A 20,186-nucleotide genomic window follows, 5' to 3' on the forward strand; every position below is an offset into this window, starting at 1 on the left:
CGAGCACCGTCTAACCCCTTCTCTGTCGTCTCCTCTTCAGATGCAGCACCCAGAGCTCAGCTCTCCGAAGCACAGCCTTTGCCTGCTCGCCAAGGGCCTGGGCCGCCTGCTCTGCTGGTGGTGGCTGGCCGAACTGATGGTCCACCTCATGTACATGCATGCCCTCTGCAGCAGCATTCCCCTCCTGGAGAGCGTTTCCTGCTGGACCTTAGGTAACTGTGGGAACGGCCATCAGCAGGACCAGAAAGAGCCCTTAGCTTTGGAGAGACGGTGTCCTGTGGGTGTTTGGGTTGCCGTGACTGAGAGCCAACATGCTTTATTTTTTAATCTTATTCCTCCTGTGACCGAGGTTTTACATGTGTGTTTTACATGCTTGGTGTAATTGATGGAGGGAGGGCTGTGCCCTGTGAACTGAGAATCAAGGATAAGTGACCTCCTCCTTGGGCTGGAAACGCCCTATGGCTGGACCTACGTCCTACCCGAGGCAGCATTGCACACAGCGGGAGAAGGTGGAGTTGCTGGCTGGCGTGGAAGGCTGTTCTGGGGGCTGGTGCTCTGAGACCCCGTCAGGCCGCTTTCTTCCCTTTTCCTGTGAGCTTCAGAGTTGTGGAGGTTTAGGATTGGATCCCAGCTCACCCAGCCGATGGTGGGCAGCCTTGGGTGGTGCTTACGCCTGTCTGCACACCTTCTTCTCAAAAACAAGACTTGTCCTTGCAGAGCTACTTTGAGGAGTCAGTGACATGGTAGTCTCAAGATGCGTCCTGTAGATACAATAGATGGTAGTGTGTGTGTGTGTGTGTGTGTAATGTGCACATGTCCTGTAGATACAGTAGATGGTGTGTGTGTGTGTGTGTGTGTGTGTGTGCTGTAGTGTGTACATGTCCTGTAGATGCAGTAGATGGTGTGTGTGTGTGTGTGTGTGTGTACAGTGTGCACATGTCCTGTAAATACAGTAGATGGTGTGTATGTGTGTGTGTGTGCAGTGTGTACATGTCCTGTAAATACAGTAGATGGTGTGTGTGTGTGTGTGTGTGTGCAGTGTGCACATGTCCTGTAGATACAGTAGATGGTGTGTGTGTGTGTGTGTGTACAGTGTGCACATGTCCTGTAAATACAGTAGATGGTGTGTATGTGTGTGTGTGTGCAGTGTGTACATGTCCTGTAAATACAGTAGATGGTGTGTGTGTGTGTGTGTGCAGTGTGTACATGTCCTGTAGATACAGTAGATGGTGTGTATGTGTGTGTGTGTGTGTGTGTGCAGTGTGCACATGTCCTGTAAATACAGTAGATGGTGTGTATGTGTGTGTGTGCAGTGTGTACATGTCCTGTAAATACAGTAGATGGTGTGTGTGTGTGTGTGTGTGTGTGTGTGTGTGTGTGTGTGCATGCAGTGTGCATATGTGCATATTTCTCTGTTGGTCTCTTTGGCTTCTTTGCATCTTTATCCTGCAGCAAGCTGGGATGGAGGTCTTCTTTCCCCAGGACACAGTCTCCAGTTACAGGATTTGTCTGTGAGAAACCATTGTCCATTATTCTTCTGCCCCTAACAACAGAGGCCACACATGTTCTGACCTGATCTCCATCCTCCTTCTCATTTGTCCTGCTTGGTTCCTTTGAGGAACTCCTACATTGGTCTGCTGTCTGACTTCCAGCCTGTAGGTGTATGTGTGTGCGCATGTGCACGTGTGTGTGTGTGTGTGTGTGTGTATGTGTGTGCGTGTGTGCATGTGTGTGTGTATGTGTGTACACATGTGTGCATGTGTCTTTGTGTGCCTGTGAGTGTGCCTGTGCCTGTGCCTCTGTGTGTGTATGTGTGTGTGTGTGATACTCCAGGCAGATTAAGCTTCTGAAGCCAAGTGTATAAGCCTGCCTCCTTATATGGTGGGTGATTTATAGATTTTTTGGAATCTCGATTGTCCTTGTTGTCACATGTGCTTAGTCAGAATGTGACAGGCGCCTCCCAGGACCCGGGAAACGCTGAGTTGTTTTAATAATAGTCTTTTCTTTCTGAGTAGATTTAAAACCCCAAATGACCTTTGTGCAGATCCTAACAGCATTTTCTTGGGCATGGGGGATTCTTAAGAACGGTTTTTGTCAACATGTCCCTGTTGCACAAATCTACAAAGCACAGTGTGATATTTCAGCACATGCTCATGGTGTACCAGTGAAGTCAGGGTGTGTCTCCATGTTCCAGGCTCCCCTTGCCTACATATGTTTGTAGCTGGAGGTCACTAATACTGTTAAGTTTTAATGATAGAGACAGACAGGATAGGACTGACGGTCTGCAGCCCTGTGCTGAGCCTGTGTCAGCTAAGGTATGAAAAGTGGAAAAACACCTCAAAATGGGGCTTAACTAGCAAAGACAAGTCATCACATGTGCCAGTCACACCTGAGAGCAGCAGGGGGAGGAGTAGACACGGTGACACACTGGTCACTGAGAGTCTGGTCAGCCGGTGAGTCTCCTTCCCTGGCTCAAGAATTTACTAGAATTTCAGAAGTGCTTTGTGGCCGAACCCATTGACTTCTCCTTGCTTGTGTGTGTGTGTGTGTGTGTGTGTGTGTGTGTGTGTGTGTGTGTGTGTGTTTATCATTCTCTTTCATGGTACTTGGACCACAGTTAAGTCCCAGCAATTGTATATTTTAAAATGTCATTTGAGCAGATTCACTCTGTAGTGCTCTGGGATGTGACCTTTTGGCTTGGCGATGTTTCCGAGACACATCCATGCTGATACACTGTAGCAGCTACTTTTCTGTAGCTGTGATAAAACGCTGTGACCCAAGGCAGCTCATAGACAAAAGAGTTTATTTTGGCTTATGGTTCCTGAAGGATCCTTCGTATTAATCACTGCCATGCCTCCTTAATACGAAGGATCCTCAGGAACCATAAGCCAAAAGGCAGCGATTGATAGGGACGGAGGAAGATACAGGCAACCAAGGACTCAGATCTTGACTGTAAGTACAAAGCAGAGAGGGTGAACAGGAAGGGGGCTTGGCTATACACTCTTAGAGCCCACCCCCAGTGACATACTTCCTCCAGCAAGTATGCATCTCCTAAACTTCCCCAAACAGCATCACCAATGAGGACCAGGTGTTCAAGACATGTTATGGTACATCACCTGTTTTTGTGGTAGACATCTTTCCAGTGAGTCCAGATATCATGTGTGTCTTTTCCACAGGATGGAGGGCCTTTGAGTTTCCCAGGCTTTGCCTGCCGTATTTGCATTTCTGAGTCTCCTGGAACTCACATGCATGAGTCTCCCTGTAGGGCAGTGCTGTTGAACTCTGGCACTTGACCCACAGTCAGGAAAGCACTTTGCATCACAGCTCTCTCTCTCTGTCTCTCTGTCTGTGTCTGTGTCTGTCTCTCTGTCTCTCTGTCTCTCTGTCTCTGTCTCTGTCTCTGTCTCTCTCTCTCTCTCTCTCTCTCGTGTGTGTGTGTGTGTGTGTGTGTGTGTGTGTGTGTGTGTGTGTGTGTAGTGAACTCTTACAAGGCAATAATCTATTCCACCGATAATGTGTTTTGATGTTCTGTTTCACACTATTAGATGTTGGCCAGGAACCAGCCAGCTGGCCGAGTCCTTCCAGCGTGTGTGTGAGACCCTGCTCTCATGCATGTGCCCAGACAGGGAATGACTGGCTCTTGTGCAGTGTGCATGCTCAGACTTTCACACTAATACCAGATCAGTCTTCTGGCTGGCCAAGATACTTTTTGCTCCCTTTGTGTCTCATTGACACTTGATTTTGGCTTTTAGTTTTGAAAGTCTGATGAATGTGAATTATACTTGTGGCTTCTATCAAAATGCCTAGAGCCAAATGACTGGGCACCAAAACCTCTGAAACCATGTGCCGAATAAATCTCCTCTCCCTAAGATCTCCTGAAGTCATTCTGTTCACAATGTGCAAAGTCAAACAATGTCCTCCCCACCCACTTAAGGTCAAATTGTGTTACAGTCACATCCCTGTGGTTCAGTGTCTTGTCTGCCCTGTGACCATATATCCACGTGAAAATCATGACAACTTTGCCTTGGAATGAAGTGCCACGGTTGTGCCTTTAAAAATAAAATAAAATAAAAAAAAAACAGACCAAAAAACCATGATCTCTCTGTAGCCTTGTGTAGCTAGAGTTTTCCTGCCTTGCCCATAGTCAGGACAAATCTTTGTCACCCGCCAGTCCCATAGCTGCTCAGACCCAACCAAGTAAACACAGAGACTTATATTGCTTACAAACTGTATGGCCGTGGCAGGCTTCTTGTTAACTGTTCTAATATCTTAAATTAACCCATTTCTATAAATCTATACCTTGCCACGTGGCTAATGGCTTACTGGCATCTTTACATGCTGCTTGTCCTGGCAGTGGCTGGCAGTGACTCCTTCTGCCTTCCTGTTCTTTCTTTTCTCCTCTCTGTTAGTCCCGCCTATACTTCCTGCCTAGCCACTGGCCAATCAGTGTTTTATTTATTGACCAATCAGAGCAATTTGACATACAGACCATCCCACAGCAGCCTTGGTTGACCTGGAACTTGCTTATGTAGACCAGGCAAGCCTGGAACTCACAGCTATTCATCTGCTTCTACTTCCTGAGTACTAAAGGTGTGTACCACCACACCTGACATATTATATCATTATTACTTAAGTAGTTTGGTCTTTACATAGGAATGAAGAATCTTACTGTCCCCCAGGCATCTGTGGCCCAGAGAATGACCTCATCAGCACACTTGGGAGTGCCTCTTCTCCCCACACTGATCCATTTCTTAGGGTTGTGGTGAGGGGAATGTCTTAGGGCCCTCTTGGAGACACACACAGCACATCACACTTTCACACCTGGTAAACCCACCAGCATTCTTACTGCCTGGAATCATTCTATTACTCAACTATGATTTCCCCAAGAACATCAGACAATATGGCACACACACACCTGGGTGGCTGTGATGTTGGTGTTTCCAAACACTCCCAAGACAGGCAATGCTCCCAGCTCCCACCACTACTATATGATGTCTTGAATTACTGATATGTGCACACTTGTATTGATAGCCAAAGTTAGATTCTGTAGAGTTCTTTTCTGCATGATTTCATTTTTATTTATAGCTGAATAGTATTCCATTGTGTATATGTACCACAACTTCATTATCCACTCATCTGTTTAAGGGCATTTATGTTGTTTCCATTTTATGGCTATTGTGACTAGGGCAGCTGTGGACATTTTAAAGCAAGTATCTGTGGGGTATGATGTTGAGTCCTTAGGCATATGCCAAGGAGTGATATAGTTGGGTATAGGGTAGACTTATTTTCAGTTTTTAAGGATTCTCCATACTGATTTCCAGAGTGGCTGTACTAATTTGTACATCCTCCAACTGCAAAGCTTTAAGATATAAGCCCTCCCCACCTTAATGCTGGGAAAGCTGAGAGTTTTCACACCCCCTTCTCTCTGTCTTGAGTCTCCCTGCCCCTTGTCTCAAACCTCACTTTGCTCTGGGTACAGATTCTGCATCTGGAGGGCATTGCAGTTAGATGATTTTCCTACCCATGACTGGTGGAAAGAACAGTCTGGGCCAGAGCCCCAGGGTGTGGCTCTGCCGGGAGGAATTGTGGGGATCTCTGGCTGAACTTCCTTCTGAACTGAGCCATTCTACCAGACACCCAAGGCTTTATGAGAGCCTGGCAGAAATCCCATTAGCTTTGATATGCAGGTTATGAACCCATCACTTATACTCTGTGTGCTCAGATGGGATGGACCTTTTCCCTTCTTAGAGCTAAATTATATTTGAAATCTTTCAAATACATGTCTTTTTATGGAAAAATATAGACTAGAAAAGACTCAGATCACAGTGTACTACGAGGAATGGGCTGATTGGGACATTAGCATTCTGGGTAAAGCCTATTCTAGAATGGTGTGATCTCTTTGGAAAGCAGCATGTTCCCAATAGCTGGGTGGCTTCCCAAAGCTCTCAAGCGGACGGTGCTTCCTAAGCCAAGAGCCACGTACCTTGGTTTCTGTCCATGTCTGTCTGCCCGTCCTCCAGCCTTTCTCCTGCCTCAGTGCTGCAGCACACAGGGCTTTGTCTTTAGACACAGCAAGCGTGGACACCCCCCCCCCCCCCCCCGCTTGCATTAGCTCTTCCTTCAGGGTGGGACGCCCCCGCCTTTTGCCTCCATTGCTGCCTTTGACTTCTTGTTCCCATCACAGTTTAAATGCCACTCACCCCGAGAAGCTTTCCTGGTTACCCAAACAGAAATAGCCTCCCCATGTTCCTGTTGGGGAGTAATAAAGAGCTGAACAGCCAATAGCAAGGCAGGAGGAAGGATAGATGGGGCTGCCAGGCAGAGAGAATAAATAGAAGGAGAAATCTAGGAGAGAAAAGAATAAGTAGCCAGAGAAGGAAGAGGACTCCAGGGGCCAGGTACCCAGCTACGCAGCAAGCCATGGAGTAAGAGTAAGATTTACAGAAGTAAGAGAATGGGAAAGGCCCAGAGATAGATGGGATAATTTAACAAAAGCTGGCTAGAAACAAGCCAAGCTAAGGCTGGGCATTCATAAGTAATAATAAGCCTCTGTGTGTGATTTATTTGGGAGGTGGGTGGCGGGCCCCCCAAAGAGCAAAAGAGAAAAAACATGTTCCCATCACCTTCATGTTCTCAGCACAGGGCTTGTCACAACCTGAAGTTCTCCTTGCCTCTCTGCCTCCCACCACACATATAAGCTCCTCAAAGGAGACGTCTCATTGGACTTACGTGCCATGGTGCCCCCAGTGCCTCCAACGGTAGCGAGCTAGTTGTTAAGTGTGAACAGGGCAATGTGTCAGGCATACGCCTTTGCCGTGAACGGCAGGTGTCCTGCGGTGGTGGTAGTGAATTCTGATCTCCAGCCCTCACAAAAAGCCTGATGTGGCTGCCCGCGTCTTCACCCTGACACTATGGGGAGAAGGGTTTGCTGAGACAGGAGGATTGCTGGGGCTTACTAGCCAGCCAGTCTAAGAAAATCTTGATGAGCTCCAGGTTCAGGAGAGACCCCGTCTCAGGGGAATACTGCAGAGAGTGATAGAAGACCCCGATGTCCTCCTCTGACCTCTAGGTATGCATGTCGTAGCTTGTGTGTCCCTGCATGTGTGCGCACACACAGACACACAGACACAGACACACACACACACAGATACACACACAGACACACAGACACAGACACAGACACACAGACACACACAGACACACACACACACACACACACACACACACACAGACACACAGACACACACACACACAGACACACACACAGACACACAGACACAGACACACACAGACACACAGACACACAGACACACAGACACACACACACACAGACACACACACACAGACACACAGACACAGACACACACACACACAGACACACAGACACACACACAGACACACACACACACACAGAGACACACACACAGACACACACACACAGACACACACACACACATACACACACACACACACACACACACACACACACACCACATACCCTCATACTCCCTGTGTTCTCAAGCATGATTGAGAACATGTGACTTTTAGTCATAACCAATTCTGTTAGCTTGGACAAACCACTGATCTCAGAATTCCAATGTGTTTGCCTGTAAATTAATAATCACAGTCCTGGAGCTGGAGAGGTGGCTCAAGGGTTAAGCTGCTCTTCCAGAAGACGGGGTTCAATTCCCAGCACCCACATGGTGGCTCACAACCCTCTAACTCTAGTTCCCGGGTATCAATGCCATATTCTGGGCACAGGGCACACATGTGGTACACTTACATACATACAGAGACAGATAGACAGACATACAGCCAACAACCATACACATAAAAATAAAATGAATTTTAAGAAAGGACCGTGGTACTTACCCAGAGCCCTTCGTTGGCAGCTGAGGGCAATAGCTGTGGAGACGCTCAGTGAACGGGAACAGTCACACCTGTGCCTTGTAGTCTGTCAGATTGCGGGGCGGAGCCTCCGATGCCAGGCTGCCCAGCCCCTCACAGAGACTGCACACATCAGCACATGGACCACAGGGCAGCGGGGGAGGTGAGGTTACCTGGGAGGTGGCAGCCCTCAACCTAAAGTTCTGAGTTTTGTGTTAAGACTGCCCCACAAGCTGGGCTCGCATGTATCGGCCCAGACACGGGTCTGCTCCCCCCCCCAGGGTCCCCGTGGTCCTAGCTGGAGGCAGCGCCTGCACGCCAGTCCCATGGCCAGCAGCCCCATGTAAGTAGCACAGCTATGTCTGGGAGGCGGGTCATGTTTAGTTCAGTGCTGTCCTGGCAGACAGGGGGAGAGGAGGGGGCACGTATAGAGAGAGAGGGAGAGGGGAGGAGGGAGAGATCACCGTTAGCGGTTCAGGGCGGACATACTAGAGAGGGCCAGGAGGGGGCAGTAGAAGCTTGCTGATCTCTAGATGAAAAGTTCTAGAAGTCAGATAAAATTTTATTAGCCTGATATTTGGCTTCTCTTTAGAAATTGACAAAGTATGTTGATGTGGTGGTGGTGGTGGTGTGTGTGTAAGTGTATGATTTTATGTGTGTATATATATGTATATGCATGTATGAGTGTATGTGTGTTTGCATGCATATATATGTAATGCATTGTATGAGTGTACTGTGTATGTATGCATTGTATGAGTGTACATGTGTGTATGTATGTGTGTGTATGAGCATATGCACATGTGTATGAGTGTACATGTGTGTATGTATGTGTGTGTATGAGCATATGCACATGTGTATGAGTGTACATGTGTGTATGTATGTGTGTGTATGAGCATATGCACATGTGTATGTGTGTATGTATGTATATGTGTGTGTGTATAAGCATATACACATGTGTATGTGTGTGTATATTTCTGTATCTGTTGCTTCTTGACCAGAGAGGAGAATATTCATTCTCATTCCAGCTTTCAAGATGTCCTCATGTTATGACTTCAGAGTCCTTTTCATGAAATACCCTTGCAAAATTAAGAATTCTCTAGTAAAACATATGTATTTTAAATTTTCTCAAGTTTACAGATTTCAAGTAGAACGCGTTTTTCTGCCCGGGTGCCGGGTGGTGGCTGTGCCTGTCCCTCACCTTGGGCCTCATTAGTTTGCTTGTGGGGTCATCCTGCTGCCCCCCGACTGTTGTGTGGCATTCGGCCGTTTTATCGGTTTGGATACAAGCACCAGGAATGAGACACTCACCTGCTCCAGGTAGAAGCCTGTGTCACAGACCTTGGTAAAGGTGTGGGTGGCCACACCAACAACCTACAACCGGGGACGGGCTCCTCAGCCAGGCTCCTCCTCACGCACTGGCTTTTACTGCGTGTCCTACCCTCCCTGTTTTTTTTTTTTTTTTTTTTTTTTTTTTTGCGCACGGGTCTTTCTAAAACACAAAAGTCTCCTTGATGTCTAGGGCTGTGGCTGTAAGTGTGTGAGGCTGTCATGCCTCTCCCGTGACCACCTCTGAACCTGCCTCCCTGGCTGCTGGGCTGTGGCCTTGGTGTTTATACACATTTGCATAGGTTTTTATTCATCCAGCTCAATCATCATCCTTCAAAACCTGGAGAGATGGTTCAGTGGTTAGGACACTTGCTGCTCCCACAGAGGACTCAGGTGTGGTTCCCAGCTCCCATGTGGTGGCTCACAACCGTCTGTAACTCCAGTTTAGGGGAGCCGATGGTCTTCATGGGCACCAGGCACACGTGCACACATGTGGTACACATATGTATATGCAGGCCCCTACACATACACGTAAATAAAAATAAAACAGTGCTATTTTAGAAAATCAAAGGCACCTTCTGGACTCGGCCCCTGTGTTTCCATCCCCAGCTGTGGCTGTGGTGACGGGAAGGCCATTTTCTTTCACCGTAATCCCTCCCTTGTTGTCCTCAGGGTCACACAGGCACCGTGTTGTCCATAAAACTCCAACAGTGTCTCCAGAAGATAAGCCCCATTTTCTTTTGAACTCCAGACTCTTACAGGAAGCCTGGCTGGAACCCTTCGGTGTGGCAGAGCCTGAGGTTAAGGGGGGCAGAGGAGGCGGCTTGTGGTTTTTCTTGAGAGGAGCTCAAAGGCCAGGTTTTCTTCAGCTTGCTATCGGACAGCGTTTCTTCACACTGAAAGTGTGATAAATCCAGGCACAGGAGATGGGAGGGGTCTAGTGAGGAAAGAGCTTTGGCATTGGGTTTAAGAGGGGCAAGGGGGTTCAGTTTTCAGTGACAGAGATGAAGCCGAACTCCTGGAGTGTCCTGGAGTCTCTTTCCAAAGCCTTAACTATGCCTTGGTCAGAGTGGCGTGCAGACACACCCGTCTCCTAAGGGTTCCTGGTCCAGGGTTTCGTGCTCAGGGTTTAGACTGAGGTGCTGTCCGTGTGCCCGTCTACATGGAAACAGGATGCCTTCAAGACACCCACTTGCTTTTGCTAATTCTGTAACATCTCGAGGAGGAGGAAGGAAGACATTTGACACCAGATAATTGTTTAGAAAAATGAGGGTGCACATATTTGGCAGACAGCACCTTTCCCTCGTCCGTCTTTTTGAAATGTTAAATATTTCAAGGCTTGTTAAGATATGGCAGAAAAAATTAATTTTTATAAATTCTCTCCTTGGATTAGAACCCAAAGGTTATTTAAAGTTAATGCAGTGTGAACCTGAAGGTGCTGTGGGATTCACCACCTGGGAGGGTGGCTGCTCGGTTACAGATATTCCGCGTGCCGTGAGGCTGATTTTAGAGTGATGTTTGCAGATCAGGGGAGATGCCCGCGTGGCCTGGCGTTGGAGGGGTGTCAGGTTCTCCTGCACCATCTATGTGCTGCCACCATGACCCCTTCCCCCAGCGGCCCTCAGGACGTCATGGTTTTCATTATTGTGCCCTAGAGACCCGGGTTACAGATAACTTCTTAAATGCATAAAATAGGCAAATCTTCCCTCTTGAAGCAGAATTGGCATGGAACTATGAAATCATCAGTGTTGGGGAGACAATATTTCCTTTTGTGGAAGAATTCTTGCTTCCTTGAAGGTTACACAATAGAGTCCTTTAGTTTTGTTAATTTTCAGTTCTTTTCACACATAGATTTTTGTACATCACTTCTCCTAGGTAAAGTGACTCATCGCCTCCAGTTGAAAATTTACTTTTCAGACTCTCAGAATACTTGGTTCTGTGTAAAACTCTCTTCTCTTCCCATGTCATTTCCTTGAGCCTTGCTTGGCTGGGTGTGTGGCCTGTTATTGTATTGGATTTTTAAAAATTGAAATGAAAAAAAAAACAGCTTGACAGTCTCATACATGTACATAGTGAATTTTAGTCATTTCCCGCTCATCCCCACGCCCTTCTTTCCAACTAGTGCCCCTCATACTTTCACGTCTTTGGGCTGTGTCACTGACTCTACCTGGGGCTGCTTGCTTGAACACGGGGAGGGGCTCGTTCACTGGAGCACCAGCCACTAACCAGTGGCCATACAATGGAGGAAAAGGACACCCACCTCCCAGCAGGCATTAACTGGCCCTCAGGGAGGAGCGGGGCCTTGGGAGCCCCATCTACATTGGGATGCTGATGGGTTCAATCTTGTGCAGGTCTGAGTTCATGTGCAGTGGCCGTGGCCTGTCCAGAAAGCATCTTTTTATAACACTCCTCCCCAGCTCTCCGATTCTTCCCCCCTCCTCTGTGGTGTTCTCCAAACCTCAGCAGGGGTGATACAGACATCTTATTTATAGGTGAGTGTTCCACTTTCCCTCCGGGGCTTCCCCTGCTGTGAGTCTCAGCGCTAACCACTGCCTTCTGCAATAAGAAGCCTTTGGATGGAGGCTGAGCAGTCTGTGATAGAAACTCGAGTTTGACCATATGTCCCTTTAGTAACAGTAGTCAGCTCTGTGAGGGAGAGTGGCACCCTCTTCCTCCTCCTCCTAAATTTACATGTGTGCACCTGCCTGTCTGTATATGTGCCACGTGTTTGCAGTACCCATGGAGAACAGAAGAGGGTGTCAGAACCCACCTGGGGTGGATACTGCAAACTGAACCTGGGTCCTGTGCAAGAGCAATAAATGCTCTAACCACTGAACCTCCTCCCCAGCCCTCATGGAGTGTTCCTAATGGGCACATTCTGGATCAGATATGAGGTGATGTCAGGAGGGTGTAATTGTGTCACGATGAAGTTGGGAATAGTACTTATTGCCTTAAACTCCCAATTTAGCATGCCTGTTCCGCTTTACTATTCAGGGTTTTGTTTGTGTTCATATTTTCCCATAGTAAAATGCTTTTAGAACACACTATACTTAAGGAAAGTTTGGTTGAGTCTTCTTTGTTTTTATCAGACACAGTTTTCATCTTCAGTGTGATGTAAATGATAAAAGTAATCGATAAAGGGCTGAGCAAATAGGATTTACTGTTCTATAGAGTGGCCCTCTGCTCAGCAGGATACCCTTTCTTTGAAAAGATGGTTGCTTACATCTTATAAGAGGAAACTCAATTTTTATTATTATTAAATTCAATTTTCTCACATTTAAAGCATCCGAAGAGTGAGCCCTCTGGGAGGTAACACTCCTAGGAGTTCGTTTTGCTCCTTTTGACCCTGAGCTGGAGGGTTAGAGGTATCTTGGCAGAAGACACGATTACCTGGGAGAGATTTGGTTTTCAGCTGCCCAGTTTCATCCAGTCTCCTGTCACCTGGGGAGAGTGACAGCAGGTCCCATAGAGTTAGAAGCTGAAGTCCTGTTCTGGACAGACTGCCTGAGGCCCAGGTGACCTTGACCTTGGCTGGGATCTTCTTTTGTGGTGGCCAACAGGCTTCTAAGATGATGGTCCTTGGCGGCTGAGGTCCTTTTTACCCTCTCTGACCATCCATCTCTTCTGGATGAAGGGTCAGTGAGTGTCCTGGCTTCGCTGAGCTGTGAGCTTGAATCAAGTCATGAAGGGTACAGCCATTCTGTAGGTGTTTTCCCTGTACCTCCTCTCCTTGTTTCCCTCACACATTTGTTTAGCAAATGTTCTTTGAGGCTAGCGTGGGTGAGGACCCCAGACTGTTTCTCTGTCTTTGCTTTTCCCCTATGTACAGTAGCCTCCTTCGGCATTAAAGGGTGCCCTGTCTTTTGGTCTGTTTCGTCATACAGGCTCAGGCTCCATGTCTACCCTGGGGTTGGGTCTGAGTCTACGAGGTGAGGTGGCTAAGGTGGCAGGTCCCCCTTGTCTGGTGGCTGCTGGGTACCACTACTGAACAGAATCTTAATGTGCGTGCATATGAGTACAGTGCCCCCAGGGCTAGAAATGGAAGTGGAATTACAGATGATTGAGTTCCATGTGGGTGCTGGGAACTAGATCCAACTAATCTGCATAAGCATCAAGTGGTCCTAATGCTGATCCATCTCTCCAACCCCCAGGCAGCTGCTATTAAGACATAATGGGTTCAGAAACCAAGTGACTGTTGAACTTGCCCTGACAATGGAGGTGACAGATTTTACACACACACACACACACACACACACACACACACACACACACACACACACGAAGTAATGAAGAAAATGCAGTAAGCATTTGTTTAATCTATCCTGTAGCTTAAGAAGTAAAATGACACCAGTTTTGCAGCCCTTTGGGTCCCTGTCCTGATCACATTTCCCACCCTCCGCTTTGTCACAGCCACCAACCTAAGCTGAGTGGTTTTTATTCTTATGCATCTCTTTTCTCCTTTCCTATTTGTTTTGTGTGCCTCCACATGGCTGTTCGTAGTAGTGAAATGTGTGCGTTCTGGGACAGGATTATCTGGGCTCCATGGAAGGTTGTGGTGATTCATCTCTGCAGAGCGCAGACATTCATCAGGAGAGTTCCAGGCCCTTGCTCTGTCACCTCTGCCTGGCTGCCGGGCATGTTTTATTATTATTATTACTAAGAAATTTTCTATTCACTTTACATACCAACCACAGATCCCCTTCTCCTCTCTCCTCCTGCTCCCAGCCTTCCTCCCCACCCTCAACCCATTCCCACCTCCTCCAAGGCAGGGTCTCCCATGGGGAGTCAGCAGAGCCTGGTACATTCAGCTGAGGCAGGTCCAAGCCCCTCCCCCAGGGTTGAAGCATTAGGATAGTTGAGAACCAACTGCTATACTATGTTTTGATACATGCATACATTGTATGATATTTAAATCAGGTTAAACATAGCAATATCTTACACCATTTATTGTTTCTTTAGGTTGGAAAAATCCAAAATCTTCTGCTTGAAAGACACATATCATATTCTCGTACCAACATCATCCCACACACGATGAGGACGTATGTCTGTCTTTCTGTGCTTCCTTATTTCTTGTAACATAAGGATCTCACATTTAACACACGTCACACATGTCAGGATGTCATTATTTTGGTACAAACAACATTCCATGGTGTCTGCACACCACGCTTTGTTTTTCTCACCCACTGCTGGGCATTTATTTAGCTTTGCTCTGTTTCTGAGTGGTGTGAATAGTGCGGCCACAGACGCTGGGGTGCTGATTCCTCATTGACTCCCTTTGGATATATGGTCAGGAGTGGGATGGCTGCGTTGTGTGCTAGCTGGTGTGTGTGTATGCCTGTGTTTTGTGTGTGTGAAAGGTGTGTATGTGCGTGCGTGCGTGTGGTGTGTGTGTGTTGTATATGTATGCATGTGTGTTGTGAATGTGTGTGTGTGTGTGTGTGTGTGTGGTGTGTGTTGTATAAGTGTGCATGTGTGTTGTGTGTTGTGAGTGTGTGTGTGTGTGTGTGTGTGTGTGTTGTTTTCCATAATGCTGTGGTGGTTTTCATTCTCTCCAGTGGTGCACACATGCTCTTTTCTCCACCCCTCACAGCTGTCCATCTCTGTTTGGCAATAGTCACTCTTACTAGAGTGGAGTGGTGCATCTCTGGTTTGGATTTGCAGTCTATGATGGTTGCAGGTCCTAAACATGTCCTCACACACCACTGGCCACCTGTATCTCTCTCTCTCTCTTTTTTTTTTTTTGAGAAATGTCTATTCAGTGTAATATTTAATTTTTTAGATTAAGTTCATTCATTTATTTTACATCCCGATTACAGTTTCCCTCCCTTCCCTCCTCCCCTCCCCTCCCCTCCCCTCACATCACCCCATCCACTCCTTCTCTGTTTCTGTTTAGAAAGGGGCGGGCCTCTCATAGTGTCAACAAAGCATGGCATATCGAGTTTTGGTAGGACTAAACTCCTCCCCTTGTCTTTAGGCTGGACGAGGCAATCCAGCATGAGGAATATGTTCCCAAGTGCCAGCCAGAGCATTAGGGACAGCATTGCTCCTATTGTTAGGAGCCTACAAGTAGACCAAGCTCCACAACTGTCACATATATATAGAGGGCTTACATTGGTCCCATGCAGGCTCCTTTGTTGTTGGTTCAGACTCTTTGAGTTCCCAAGAGCCCAAGTTCGTTGTGGGTTTTCCTGTGGGTTTCCTTGTGGTGTTCTTGAGCCCTCTGGCTCCTGCAATCCTTCCTCCCTCTGTTCGTCAGGATTCCATTGTGTAAATGTACCACATTTTCTTTATCCATTCTTTGGTTGAGGAGCATCTAAGTTGTTTCCAGGTTCTGACTATTATGAATAATGCTGCTATGAACATAGTTGAGCAAGTGTCTAAAACACAAGTCCAAGTAGATCAAAGACCTCAACATATAAATCCTGTTACACTGAACCTGATAGAAGAGAAAGTGGGGAATAGCCTTGAACACAATGGCTATTCTATACTGAATAGAATTCTATACTATACTATACTGAATAGAATGCCAGTAGCACAGACACTAAGATTGACAATTAATAAATAGGACCTCCTGAAACTGAAAATCTGCTGTAAGACAAAGGACACCACCAATAGGACAAAACAGCAGCCTACAGAAATGGGAAAAGATCTTCACCAACCTCACATCTCACCGAGGGCTGATCCTCAAACTATATAAAGAACTCAAGAAACTAGACATCAAAAATCTAAATAATCCAATTAAAAAATGGAGTACAGACCTAAACAGAGAATTCTCACCAGAAGACTCTCAAATGACAGAGAAACACTTAAAGAAATGTTCAACATCCTTAGCCATCAGGGAAATGCAAATCAAAGCGACTCTGAGTTTCCATCTTACACATGTCAGAATGGCTAAAATCAAAACACTAATGACAGCTAAAGCTGGTGAGGATGTGGAGTGAGGGGAACACTCCTCTATTGCTGGTGGGAGGGCAAACTTGTGCGGCCACTTTGGAAATCAATATGGCGGTTTCTCAGCAAACTGGGACTCAACCTACCTCAAGACCCAGTGATACCACTCTTGGGTGTAAACCCAAAGGATACTAATGTTTATTTTTAATTGGTTTGTCTTTTTGCCACGAGTTCTTGGAATTCTTCATATATTCTGGTCAGATGGACAGTTTGCAAATATTTCCCCATTCTGTAGGTTTTCTCTTCGCTCCAATCATTGTCTTCTTTATAGAGCAGAAGCATTTATCTTGGTGTAATCCTGTATGTCTACTTCAGCTTTTGATTCCTGTGTTTTGGAGTCTTGTCTAAAAATATCAGCAATAGTCTTAACATCCTAAAGAATTTCTATGCTTTTTTTTGTAAGTTTCATTCTTAAGCCTTTAGTGTATTTGAATTCTTGTAATTAGTGAGCGACAGAGATCTAATTTCCTTCTATAGGAGAAGATCCAGTTTTCCAAGTACCATTTGTTGAGAAGATTGCCTTTTCCCGCTGTGTATTCCTAGTACCTTGGTGAAAAATCAGCAATTCAATTAGCCTGTGTGTCTGTCTAATGTGATATCATGTTCTTTGGATGGCTATAGCTCTGTAATATATTTTCAAGCTAGATAGTATAATGCCTTCTAAACTGTTCTAATTTTTGTCCTTGATGGCTGTTTGAAGTGTTTTTTTTTGTTCCAAATAAATGTTATATTTTTTTTCTAGCTATGTGAAGAATTACATTGATATTTTGATAGAAATTATATCCAGCCTACTTTGGGTGGTATGGTCATTTCAACAATGTTGATTCTTCTAGTTCATGAACATGGGATGTCTTTCTCTCCTTCCCTTCCTCCCTTCTTCCTCTACTCCCCTTCCTTCTACCCCCTCCTTCCTTCCTTTCTTTCGCCCTTCAGTTTAATCCGTCATGTTTCATAGTTTTCATGGTCAAAGTCTTTTATCATTTCGGTGAAACTTATTTTTGTAGCTATTGTAAATGTTGTTGCTTTCTTGGTTTCTCTTTTTGATAGTTTATCACTGACGAGTATGTGCTGGTTTGTAGTACTGGACTGAACTGAGGGCCTCGCATGCGGCGGACAAGCGCTCTAGCACCATGCTGTATTCCAAGCCCTATATGTTGGCATTTTTGTCCTATAGCCTTGTTGAATTTGAGGACTGGTTTCACCAGCTTTTCTTTTGTGTGTGTGTGGTTCTTGATCTCTGCAGCTAAGCTAATGTCATTTTCAAACAGTGACAAACTGACTTGTCCAATTTGGACTCTTCTTTTTGCCTGATGCCTCTGGCTAGGATTTCAGGAACTAGATCTGAAGCACTTCCAGCTTCCTCTGTATGGTAAGCCAGCTGTTGGCTAATTACATATGACATCTTATGTTGAGGCATGTTCCTTATATTTCTAGTTTGCTCAGCTGGCAGAGCTGAGCGGCACCTCTCCCCAACCCTTGACTGACATATAACACTGTTTGGCTACTTCTATGGTTCATGAAGTGTTTGTCATGCAAGGTGGTTGCAGTTTCCCTTAAACTGCTCAGGAGCTAACAACTCAAGAGGTTAACTCATCCACCCTACACTCCTGTGTCCTGTGTGACACAGAGATGACCTGATGATCACAACATGGAGCAGACAAGCCTCTGTAGGAAACGCTTCCACTTGGAAGCCCTGATGTTCAGCCATCCGGGTTGGGCTTTGAGCATCTGTAATCTGATAGGCAAGAAAAGTGAATGCCATGGTATCTGCAGAGTAACTTGTAATGTGAGGACCATCTCCACACACATAATGTAGAAGACAGATATTGGATGTGAAGTGACTAAATGTTTAGTCAAAAGTGAAAACACAAAGATTTATGCAGTTTATAAAGACATAGTTTATATTATAAAATAACATGTCACCAAAAGAAAAAAAAACATTTATAAATCTTATGTAGCGAGATCACTTTGAGAAGTGGCATCTCATGGCATTTGAGATGTCACTGATTTTTTTATGAAGTTAGTTGGGTTCAAATCTCTACTATTGGTTAGCCCTGTAAATCTTTGCTTTTTGGTCTGTTATACAAGGCCAGCACTATGACACATTGCTGGGTAAATACAAACATCAGGGTATTATATATCAAAGTTGGTTAATTCTTTGAGTTTATCTGTTGAGCAGATTCCTCCCTGCTCATCTCTGCCATTCTACTGGCACTGCTTGGTGCCAGGGAGGGGGACGTCAGGAGGCTGCTGTTCCCGTAGCTCCTCCCACTACTGTGGCAGAATGTCTGATGGGAGCAGCTTGCAGGAGGACGACTTATTCTGGGTCACAGTTCAGGGGACACAGTCCATCATGGCAAGGAAGGCATGGTGGCCAGAGTGGCTCGTCACTGTGGCTGTGGGGCACAAAGGGCTAGTTACATGGAGTTGGCAACTAGGAAGCGGTAGAGAGCTTGGGCTTGATCTGACTCTGGACTCTGAGCCACAAAGCCTGCTCTCCAGCCACCCACTCTCTTCAGTGAGGCCCCAACTGCTAAAGTTCCACAACCTCCTCAGCCACCAGCAGGGAGCCAAGTGTTCAAATTCATGAGCCTGTGGGTGACATTTCACACTCAACCTGTAACATCCACTGTGGTCTCTGCCCTGCAGATCTTACAGGAAGCTGTAATATGCTATTTATCTGCAAAATAACATGTGGCTATTTTGGCCTGAGCATTTAGAAGAACTTGAAGAAATTATGACATTTGGATGATGCCTTGAAGAAAGGTAGAATTTGACAGAGAATATTGAGGTTGTGGAACCTATGGCAGAGGAATGAGTGTGGGTAAGAGGAAGGGGATGGGTCCCCTAGTGTGCGTAGCTGTGATAAACACCACGAACAAAATCAACTGGGGGACGAAAAGATTTGTTTGGCTTCCACATCCACATCACAGCCCACTGCTGAGGGAAGGAACTGGAGGCAGGAATTGAAGCTGAGACCGTGGAGGAAGCTGCGGCTTGCTATCCACAGCTCGCTCATCCTGCTCTCTTCCATAAGCCAGGACCACCGGCCCAGGGGTGGCTCTGCCCACCGTGGGGTGGGGTGGGGTGGGGTGGGGTAGGCCCTCCCACATCAGGCCCTCCCACATCAACCATTAGCCATGAAAATACCTCACAGACATATTCACAGACCAATCTGATGGAAGCCACACCTCAGTGGAGGTTCCCTCTTCCCAGGTAACTCATGTCAAGTTGACAAAAACTAACCAGTGCAAGGGTAGATGGGAAATGAGTTCAGTGAGGCTGAGACTCAGGGTCGGGGAGTGGAGTGGGCGTGCCCGTGCTGTCCTCCTGTTCTCAACCCCCATTGCAGAGCTCTAACAGCTCATTTAAGAACTAGAGGGCTGGGGATGGTTCAGTGGGTAGAGCATTTGCTGTTGCAAGTGTGAGGACCTGAGTTCAAATCTCCAGAACCCACATCCAGCTCAGCACATTAGTGCCACACTCCTGTGACGAGAAGGGAGGTGGAGACAGGAGCATCCTGGAAGCTCACAGGCCAGGTAGCCTGGCATATGCCATGGCAAATAATGAAGAAGCCTTGTGTTAAGGTGGGACTTGAGGACCAACAGTTAAGATTCTTCTTTGACCTTCATTTGTGTACTGTGGCATGTGCATGTCTAGGCAGAGGGAGGAAGGAGAGAGAGGGAGGGAGAGGAGAGAGAAAGGAAGAGGGCGAGAGAAAGGGAGGGAGAGGGAAGGGGACACATTAGAGCTGGAAGATGGTTGCTAGCTGCTTTATGCCAATTAGAGTCATAGTAGGGTAATTCCAAAAAAAGAGTCCGAGTCTGCTGGCGTGTGGTTTGGGAAGGACTGTACGCCGGGGCGCTGAGCTGAGCCCTTTCAATGCCGGCATTCTCTGTAGAACTTAACGTTCACCTCCTGCCATCTTGAGATCAGCCCTGCTTCTTATAGGGGTGGGGTGGGGTGGGAAGCCATGTTCTTCCCTGGACAGGCTGGGTTGGCAGCACTGATGCTTGGCGGTG

General features: G+C 46.6%; 1 protein-coding gene across 1 annotated transcript in view; it reads left to right on the forward strand.

Moving 5' to 3' along the window:
• Positions 1–20,186, forward strand: part of Hhat (hedgehog acyltransferase) — a 268,490-nt gene that overhangs the window by 59,284 nt on the left and 189,020 nt on the right. Inside the window, exon 7 of the mRNA XM_028882840.2 lies at positions 41–212. Coding sequence (XP_028738673.1) covers positions 41–212 — 172 coding nt within the window. The remainder of the gene's footprint in view (positions 1–40; positions 213–20,186) is intronic.

Source organism: Peromyscus leucopus, chromosome 15 (assembly GCF_004664715.2).
Source record: "Peromyscus leucopus breed LL Stock chromosome 15, UCI_PerLeu_2.1, whole genome shotgun sequence".
Lineage (NCBI taxonomy): Eukaryota > Metazoa > Chordata > Mammalia > Rodentia > Cricetidae > Peromyscus > Peromyscus leucopus.